The sequence below is a fragment of the Polistes canadensis genome, unplaced genomic scaffold, assembly GCF_001313835.1.
Source record: "Polistes canadensis isolate GaletaPanama2010 unplaced genomic scaffold, ASM131383v1 scaffold_210, whole genome shotgun sequence".
In the NCBI taxonomy this organism is placed as follows: domain Eukaryota; kingdom Metazoa; phylum Arthropoda; class Insecta; order Hymenoptera; family Vespidae; genus Polistes; species Polistes canadensis.
The window spans coordinates 235770-246400 of record NW_014569757.1 but is presented as its reverse complement, the minus strand read 5'-3'; the positions used below and the strand labels follow the sequence as shown (position 1 = coordinate 246400).

The following is a 10631-nucleotide window of genomic DNA, read 5'->3' as shown; positions in this document are numbered from 1 at the left end:
TATCCGTGTTAGTTAGTTAATTAATGATTATATCACAACAAGAATATCATTGTTATACATTTTTTTATTCTTCACTTAAATATCAACGAACGTCATTTTTAACTTAGTTCAAATACAGTATGCAGTTTATTGGGAAAATTAAGTAAATTGGTTGATCATTTGATGATCGACTCAGAACAAAGGAAAGAAAGAGAAAGAGAGAGAGAAAAGAGATCATTATTAACAGAAAAGAAAAAAAAGATAATAATTAGGCAAGTTTCGAGAATCATTTGACGTTAACGATTTAAATTACTTCGACAATTTTGCAGCTATTTGAGATCGTTCTATCGACAAAATTGGAGAAGAAAGTATAATAGAAAGAAAAAAACAGCGAATGGAGAATGAAGGATAAAAAAAGGGAAAAGAAACATTGGCAAGAGTAAAAATATCCGAATCAATTTTGTTAGAAACTCGATGCGAGATAGTCGTTCGAGAAAATATTCTTAGAAGATATTTTCAAGTAACATACTTGGACCGATAGGAGTAATCGAAGAGAAGAGAAGAGAAAAGAAAAGAAGAAAAATTCGGTTCGTTCCTCATCTTGACGCAAGAAAAAAAAAAACCCAATTTCTTTTTTTTTTTCTCGGTCTTATCTAAGGTATAACACACATATATATGTATGTACTACTACTTGCTCGTTTTCACATAAGTTTTGTTTTATTTTATCCATCGTGAATCGCGTGTCTGAAATGCGCGATCGAAGAGAATTCAAATAAAAGGATGAGGAAAGTGGTTGACGAAAGATGGAACGATCGTGTAATACTTAATGTCGGTGGTATACGTCACGAGACTTATAAAACGACCTTGAAGAAAATACCTGCCACGAGATTGTCACGATTAACCAAGGCATCGGTTAATTATGATCCGATATTGAACGAATATTTCTACGACAGGCATCCCGGTGTCTTCGCACAGGTTCTCAATTATTATCGTACAGGCAAACTCCATTATCCGACGGACGTTTGCGGTCCACTTTTTGAAGAAGAACTCGATTTCTGGGGTCTAGATTCTAATCAGGTTAGTTCGACCAACTTGTTAACAAGCTCGAATTTATAGATACCGATCAATTTTACAACGTACAAATTGGAACTCAAAGGATCCTACGATAACGCATAAATTATTTATTATTCCAATCAATTAAAATCTACTCTACGTATCAATTTTTTTTGGTCAACGTGATCAAATTTAATCGTATCTTCCAAAATTTATTCTTTTTATCTTTTCGTTTCTTTTTTTTGAGGGGTGGGGGGCGGAGGGAGGAGATTTTAAATAAATCTAACAAGACAAAGTTGTTATCATGAAATCTTTTTGATCTAATATTTCATCGAATTTCAGGATGAATATAAATATATCAGATTAAAATAAGGTTCCTATAAATATAAATGTAGGTTACTATTTTAAAAAAAGAACTAAGTTACCATTCTTGGAATGTGCGATCATCAAAATGTCTACTAAAAATATATATAACAATAAATGTCATATAATATTTATCTCTTAAAAAATTAGATAAAGAAATACTTGTGAATGTGTGACATAACTACTAATTTAAAAAAAAAAGAAGAAAAGAAGAAAAAGAAAAAGGAAATAAAAATCGTGTAAAATTTTAATATTTTTTAAGGTAGAACCTTGCTGTTGGAGTACTTATAGTATTCACAGAGACACTCAAGAAACCTTGGCAATATTAGACAAATTGGACATAGAAGGGGAGAAACTTAGCGACGAGGAAATTTCACGACTGTTCGGTTACGAGGAAGAATATAATCGTGGAACGTTGACAAAGTGGCAACGATTACGTCCAAGAATCTGGGCACTTTTCGATGAACCATACTCGTCTTGGTCGGCAAAGTGCATAGCCTGCATTTCAATCTTTTTCATCTGTCTTTCGGTTCTCTGCTTTTGCTTAAAGAATTATCCTGGTAATAGTAATAGTAACGATAATCTACCTCAAATTAGTACGAATGATTGTCCTACTAACGACTCCTTAGAATTCACTCAACATTACGAGAATGAAAAGATCAGTCGACCGTATCGAGCATTTTATTACATCGAACATGCCTGTAACGCTTGGTTCACATTCGAGATAACCATACGATGTTTGGTAAGTGTTTCAATATAGATAATATATATTACCCCCCGATAATATAATCTATTAATTGTCTTTTACAATTAGTCTGTCAATTATATTTCTTTAAATATAAATTCAAATTGAGATATTAACATTAACACGCGTTAAAATTAAAAAATATTACAGTTTATTATTATAAAATGAAAATTAATTGTAACGTTAGGAGAATATAAATAGTAGTATAATAATAATATAAACGTTTATAGAAAATTGATGCAACTTAATTGTCGCGTTAATTATATGAAAAATGTTGTATACATTTTATCATTCTACTACTACTACTACTATTATTACTCTGTATATATTTTTATTGTGAATTTATATTTATGAAATATAAGAGTTGTTTAGAAATGTTTGAAATTTCTAACAACGATGACAACGATGACGATGACGATGCATTGATCATAGTTCGAATTAAAACGGTAAAATTTATCTCGAGGGGAAGAAGACGAAAGGATTCGGATTCGGATTCGATTGTAGGTCAGTCCAAGCCTAAAGCGATTCGCAGTGTCGCCGGTGAACGCGATCGATTTAGCAGCTACGTTCAGCTTCTACACGGAATTCTTGACGGAGTCTAGCCTGTATCTGGAGGTCCTTTCAATAGCACGTGTACTTCGTCTATTTAAATTGACCAGACATTCACCTGGATTGAGAATACTCATACACACATTCAAAGCATCAGCTAAAGAACTAGCATTGTTGGTTTTCTTCCTTGCTTTTGGCATAGTACTATTCGCTAGTCTCGTCTTTTATGCCGAACGACTTCAGGTGAGTAAGTATCTTCACTAAAGTTGTTACTACACAAGAAAGATCTTGGATATTATCTTACTCGGGGAAAACAAAAATACCCCTAGTGAATAATATATTTTATATCTGAATAAGAGTGGTTTTAACCAAATAAACTCTTTACCCATGTTATCCGATTATATCTTATTTTATTTTTATTTTGATAGGATAGGTTATATCAAATTGTAGAAACAATTAATCGTATTGAATTATATTGTTATATTTTATATATGAATTAAATTAATATTATTTAAATAGAAACAAATATTATATCATAAAAAAATCAATGTTTCCAATTTTTCTAACTTAATTCGTTATATAATCCGGATAATAAGTGTTATTGTAAGATTTTTATTTTTCATTTAACTAACAACTTTTCCGAGTATTCAAGTACCTAACGAGTCAAGTATGACTCGAACAATATTCAATATATATATAAATAAATTATTCCAAGATACTCAAGAGTATTCAGGTGGTACTTGGAATACCCAGATTACAAACACTCTTGTATTATTACTAGCTACAAAAGAAATAAACACAATATCTCCAATTATTATTCAGTCTCTTTAAGAAAGAAAATGATAATCCTTGAAGATAAGGATATTAATTAAAACGATGAAAGAGATTTCTTTTATTACGTTCGAACAAAGAATATAAAAACATCAAACGAAGCGTATCAAATGAAAGGCTTTTCTCGTAACGTCAAGGGAGAATGACAAAGAAAATGAGTCTGACTTTTCCTCAGGTGAAAAATTCATAAGAAACATGAATCATGAAAAGAGCTCAAGCTCCTGACAAAAGTAGCTCATCTTGAAGACACGCGTTTCTACTCTTCCTTCTTTATTTTTTCCTTTTCTTATCTCATGATAAGATATCTATCACTCGAATTGGTCACGTTTATAACATAAATAAATGTCTTAATCAATTTTTATTCGAATGAACTCTTATTACGAATGGTACGAATCACTCTCAATTGATTTGTAAAATAACAAGAATTTGTCCTGATTATATTATACGAGTCCTATAATTTTTAATTTTATTTTTTCTCATTGCTAAAAATACATTGAAATAATCACGAAACCTTTTAATAAAATATACATCATTAAACGATATAATATTTTTTCCCCCTCGTTGAAATCAGATAACTCTTATCTCTGAATGGTTTTGTATTTCATACTAAAAAAAGAAACAAAAAGTGGGATGTTTTTTTTTTACATTTAACAAATTGCAACGTTATATTTTATACGAACAAGTATTATTATATTAAAGCAAATTCTTTTCTTTTTTTTCAATATGTAGTAAGAAATAATGTTAGAGTAACGATAAAAAGAATAAAATTGAAAAAAAAAACACAGAGTAGAATATCGAGAGTACGTATAATAAAATTAAAATACGATGTTTTTTTATAATTTTATATAAATATATTAATTTCGATTATTTCGATTTTTCTCTACCGAGTCTCGTTGTTCCTTTTTTTTCGTTCTTTTTTTTTCTTTTCTTTCTCTTCTGCTTTCTGCTTTTCTTTTGTTATCGTTTTCTTTTCTCTCGGTAAACGAGCCCTATAGGTCTCTACTTTTTGAATGCTTTTACTCGATATCAAGAATTCCAGTAGGCTGCTCTTTTCAGGAAAATCCGAAGAACGATTTTGACAGTATACCACGAGGACTTTGGTGGGCTTTAGTCACCATGACGACAGTCGGTTACGGCGACATGACGCCAAAAACCTTTCCAGGGATGTTCATTGGTGGACTCTGTGCCTTGACCGGTGTTCTCACTATCGCACTTCCGGTTCCCGTAATCGTCAGCAACTTCTCTATGTTCTACTCCCACACTCAGGTTAATATCAAACCATATCTTTCTTCTTCGTTCATATGTTTGACATATATTTTTTATAGATAGTGTGGGCTGAAAAGTTCTTAGAAAACTTTTCATCTTCCTATGTTAAGCTAGAAACTTTCCAATCACCTCATTTTTATGTGTTAATCTTATGACCTTTCAATCCACCCATGTGTTATATATTTTCTATATAATTTCATTTTTTTTTGATATAAGTTAAAATGTAAAAGATATATATTTTTCTATGTAATATAAAACGAAGTGATATATAAAAATGTATCTGGAAATTTTCTCTTCGTATTTTTTGAAATAATAAAAATATGTTGGATCTTATTGCTTGCACAATGTGTATAGCAGTCCTAATGGATCCCAACAAGTATGTAGAGTTTAAAAAAATGTTTCTAAGGTCTAATGGAATTCTTGTATAAGTCCAAAAATAGAAAATATAAATTTTCGAATATATTTAATATTACAATTATGAATATTATAAAATAAATCATATTAAATCAATTTTATATTAATTTATATTAAATTAATCTATCATCGTATTAATTACATACTTGGACAATTAATTGAACAATTTATTATCAAAGTTGACTTTGAATCCTTGATGAAATTGAAGTATTCAACATTCCGATTATATTATTGAATATTTCATTTGATCATTTGTTTCAGGCCCGTAGCAAATTACCGAAACAGAGAAGACGAGTCTTACCAGCTGAATTTCCACGACGTGGAAGATCATCGATGCACCAAAATCGTTTATTCGATTCACAGAGACATGTGTTATTGGATGATTCAGCTTGCAGATCCTTAACACCTCTAATGCCACGACAGCCTACTATTGGATTACACAACGTTCTACAAATCCAGGTGCTTTTACGAACGTATTACAAAGTTAAACAAAGTTAATTGCTTTATCGATACTTTGTATTCATTTTTCAATCGTTACCACTTAGTTTAGCAAATAACTTATATAAATTAATGAAATTCATTGGAGCACATTTGTCGAGTTTAAAAGATAACTTACTACGAGTGATTATATTCAAAGAAGTATAAGACGACTTCTTCATCATAAAAGAGAGCTATGCAAATGACGGAGTTTCTCTCTTAGGAGTTGATAAACGAAATAGATTCAAAGAGACGATTAGCATCAAAGAGAGAGAGAGAGAGAGAGAGAGAGAGAGAGAGAGAGAGAGAGAGAAAGTAACCTTTTAGAAACTCCTGAGCCTCTTGCGGTTATTCACGTATATTTCAACTCCACTTTTCTAAAGTTCCTAACCCCCACCCCCACCCCCACCCACTTTTTTCTTCCTTTTTTGCAATGTACTTTTTGTTAATTCTTTTCTTTTTTGTTCTTTTTCTTCTTTTTTTTTCTTCACTTTAAATTACAAATTTCGTCAAATCCGAATTCGTCATTCCGAGGGTTTAAATAAATGATTAATGTAATTAGTTTAAATAAGTCACACGATGTGTGTCGAAAAGAAAAAATAGAAATTCATCAGTTACTTCTCGTTTTATATATATTTCATTCGCGTTATCTTGTTCACAGCAAGTATCTATATAACAAAAGGTTAGAATTAACAAAATATAAAATGTAGGAAAAAAATGAATAACTGGTAAGAGTTAGCAATTAGTCAGAGTTTTAAAATAGCTTCATGTCGTAGCTCTTCCTATCTAATTTTCTCTTCTCTATTCTACAAATTTCTAAGCAAATTTGTATCAACTGAATGTAACCCGCGTCCCCCCCCCTCTCACTCTCTCTCTCTCTCTCTCTTTACGTTTACTCTTTTACGAGCTCGACCCAGTTTTGTTGAAAATTTAGCGATATTTTCGTAAAATAAAACATACCCCCCCCGCACCCCTTTTTTGTCCCCTTTTATCATAACCAAGAAACGTATAAACTCGATCACATCTTCCCTTTTTTTGTTTTTTTTTTTATTTCGTCTTTTTGCGATTACAATAATATTACACATTATATTATTTTATGTATATGTATGAATAATTATTCGTGTTTAAATCGCGAACAATCGAATCTAATCTAAATTATTTCAATAGTATTATATTTGTAATTTTGAATGACGTTTAAAAGTCTTCTTATCCATTGTTCCGATTCCTCGAAATAAACTAACTTTAGCAATCTATTTCGAATGGGTCGAGATTCGAGATTTAAAGCCCTCGAAGCTGATATCTCGAAAAAGCCGACGGGAAACCCAGCAAGTCTGATCGCATGATTCAGTTATGTAAATTTTCGATTCTAAATATGCTGACACTTGAAACGTCGATTTCCTTTCAGTACATTATTAAAGGAAAGTAATATATGGTATTGCTTTTAGTGTGTATTTCTTTCTAAGTTATTTATTGGCGGGTCAGCATTTTTAAATACATTTTTCTTTTTTTTTTTCTTTTTTTATCGGTATTTAAGTAATTAAATATTTAATATTAAATACGTGTGGTCAGTGTTATACAAATTAAAAGAAAATAACCTTAATGCAAACCAAACCCTTATTATAAATATTAACAAATTATTGAAATATAATATGATACTTACCACATTTATTTTGCTAAATATTATAACAAGTGATATACACAAAATATCGATTAAATATAAATGAAAGTGTTTATTAAAAATATATATATATATATGAAATATAATAATCGAATTGATTTCTTGTGCAAATTTTACAAATTAAAAAATATTCTATAACAAATCTTCTAAAAGTTTTCCATCAATAAAAGATTATTTGGTCAAAACAAGTTTGTGGAAAAAATTTGTTTTCAGCAAATAATCAGATGATTGAACAACATATATGATAGTAAATAGAATTGATATTCTGGTTACAGCCGAACATCGTGATAAATCTAACGGAAATCGAACATCGTGAACGCACCACTTCTCCCAACCAAGAATCTGAAGAAAGGAACTTATCTGACTACCGAGATAGTGATTTAACTCGAGACGATAAGATGGAACAACAACAACAACAACAAAGTGTCACTGAAATCGTTCAACCAGAAGAGGAAACAAATAATCGAACAGAAAAAATATATTCTCAAAATATTCACCATTGTGTCGTGTGAATTAAAATAAATTTTTTATGCGTTCCGTGTGGATGAATGATCTGAAAGTATTTTTCTCTTTTTTTTTTGTTTTTTCTTTTTTGTTTTTCAGATCGTCAAAAAACGAACATTTTCCATCGGAGAATTTCTGCATTGCCGAGTATTGAAAATTATTGGGTCGGTGTAAAAGTAATTGCGAATTTTTATGATTTTCAATTTGAAGTTGATTTTGCTCCAATCACTTTTTTCCTTTTTTTTTTAATTTTGCCAACATTTAATGCATTATTGTAAAGGGTAAAATTCGTATTATCGATTTTTTTATTGTTTAATATTTAGTATTTGTCCTTTTTATTATTTAAGGAAGAGAAATTAATTTTATTCTTTAATTGTCGACAATATTAATTTAAAACCAAAATTTACTCTCGTCACATTTTTCCCCAAACACGTCGGAAGAAGTATAATTTCGAAAAAAAGGCCATCATTGAAACAAATCTACGTAAGTTGAACAAAAAAATTCAATGTTGTTCATTGAACAATTTCGATATATTGGAATCATATAAATCGTAATAATTCATGCATCAACTTAATAATTTGTCATACTACGTTGCACATAACTTTAGCGTACATTTCCTATGACAAAGTACAGTAAAATAAATTTTCTAAAATAAAAACGAAAGAAGAGAATACAATTCCATTATGAAATTTGTTGACCAGTACGGTAACCATGGCAACAATGATTCCAACCAACTGATCATAAAACCTGAACCATTAATTTTCCTCTATTCTTTCAGTATTTATAATATAGATCGAACAAACAAAAAAAAAATAGTCTCCGCATCTCGACCGGAAACTAACTATTCCCACAATCTTCGTTCTTTTTAATCCTCCTCCTCCTCCTCCTCCTCCTGCTCCTCCTCAATTGTCGTCTACGGTTAAAAATATTCTCATCTAGTTTACAAACAATATAAATCAATCGTTATAATATCCTGTTAGAAACCGTAACGAAATGATTATCATCGAACAAAAAAAAAAATCCTCATCGATATTACCGTGTGACGAACAAAATAGGGGGGAGAAAAAAAAACAAAAGAAGAAGAAGATTAAAATTAGAAAAGAGAAAAAAAATCGATCGTTCGCAAAAAAAAAGAGATACAATCCAAAAAAAAAAAAAGAACAATAATTCGAATCAATAAAAAGACGTACAAAAAAAAAGGAAAAAAGAAAACCATAAGGTGGATATAAAAGTATAATCAATGACGAGAATGAACAAAAAGAAAAAGTGCATGAGGGTTGGGCACGGGGGGAGGGTCAGAGGGGGGGGGATAAGATCGTGAGTCGATCGTTTTTTATCGTAAAGACGACCGAACCGATTCGAGGCCATTTAAGATAGGCCAGTAGCGTATCTATGAAAGGGGGGAAGAACGTCCTGCAGAACGGAAAACGCGTTTGACGCAAGAGGTTTCATACAGCGCAAGCGTAAGCCATCGACCGCTAGAATGGTTTACTCAGGCTCTATGGAATCCCTCACCAACCGCCCACCAACTCACCCACCTATCCACCCATCCACCCAATTTCTTCACTCCCACTTTTCTCTACTCAGCATAGACACGCATAGTATAGACGTTGATATATATATATATATACTTACATGCTAAAAAAAGAGAGAGAAAGAGAGATAGATGATGATATGCACCCTTGGGACATTCCTTTGAATCGTTCTTGACACGATGGGGTAAGTAAACTGTCTCTGTGTACGCAAGTATTCTTATGAAATTCTCACCCCTTTCTCATCTCACCCCGTCATCTCAATCTCTCTCTCTCAATACCTATTTTTCTTTTTCTTTCTTTTTTGGTTTTGGTTTTGGTTGTTTTTACTTCATTGTAATATTTTAATATTCTTTATCTTTTTAATAGTGTCTACATATTATACATACGTAAGTACTGTGTGTGTGTGTGTGTGCGTATATATTTTACCTTCTCTGTTTTATATTTTTGTTCTCTCCTCGAAAAATTTTATTCAGATATAGCATCGTACTTCTTCAGACACTTCTCCCCTGAACTGTCAAGTTAACGAGATTGATTAGGTTGTTACGAGTACTCAGGAATGTCGAGTGAAAGAGGGAAAGAGGAAGTTCTGATAAAAGAACAAAAGAGTCCCGCCGTCGTGCGTCCGCTTATTTTCTGCGGGGAAAAAAAAACACGATTGCCGAGGCGCCATGTGCGTGCGCAGACACACACACACATATACATATATATTAAACGTAATAAATAGTATAACCTTTTTTCGTTAAGAAGGAATAAATAAGGATTGAAATGTTGGATATACATGGAAGAAAACTTGAATACAAATTTATCATCTTACCTTGTAATAATAAATATACATTATATTATTATCATTTGTTTATTTAAATTTTATCTTTTTAAATAGAAATTAAATTCAATGGTAATATCGATCACTCGTAAGATTCCCTTATAATGCTTTTCAATCGTTAAATCATAAATTGTTGGAATGTAAAAAGAGAAAAAAAAGGAAAAAAAAAGAAATATAAAAATACAAAAAAAAAATTATATCTCGTATATATCAGCAAGAGCACTAAGAGAATCCATTTGCCGTTTGTCGTTGCATGGCATCGTCGAAGAGGATGAAAAAGCTTGTCAAGTAGGGTAAGGGATCGACTACGAGAGTAAACATTTGCTATTATCCGATCCTCAATGTGTATTAGTGTTGCAAGATAAAGTACGATGATATTTACTCGTTTGCGTTTTATGTTAGATCGATTTAACG

At 31.1% G+C, this 10631-nt stretch overlaps 1 protein-coding gene across 1 annotated transcript; it reads left to right on the top strand.

Moving 5' to 3' along the window:
- The first annotated feature begins 601 nt into the window (after nucleotides 1-601).
- LOC106789991 (potassium voltage-gated channel protein Shaw-like) lies at nucleotides 602-8141 on the top strand. Its single transcript, XM_014754595.1, has 6 exons — nucleotides 602-1056; nucleotides 1658-2137; nucleotides 2645-2932; nucleotides 4577-4786; nucleotides 5462-5659; nucleotides 7631-8141. The coding sequence occupies exons 1-6, from the start codon at nucleotides 760-762 to the stop codon at nucleotides 7865-7867; spliced, it is 1710 nt and encodes a 569-aa protein (XP_014610081.1). The 5' UTR covers nucleotides 602-759; the 3' UTR covers nucleotides 7868-8141.
- Nucleotides 8142-10631: the final 2490 nt, after the last annotated feature.

Bases quoted from the DNA above. Each gene is read 5' to 3' on its own strand.
- LOC106789991 (XM_014754595.1), top strand. From the start codon at position 760: ATGAGGAAAGTGGTTGACGAAAGATGGAACGATCGTGTAATACTTAAT. The intron at 1,057-1,657 runs GTTAGTTCGACC...ATATTTTTTAAG, and splicing joins GGGGTCTAGATTCTAATCAG to GTAGAACCTTGCTGTTGGAG. The intron at 2,138-2,644 runs GTAAGTGTTTCA...ATTCGATTGTAG, and splicing joins AGATAACCATACGATGTTTG to GTCAGTCCAAGCCTAAAGCG.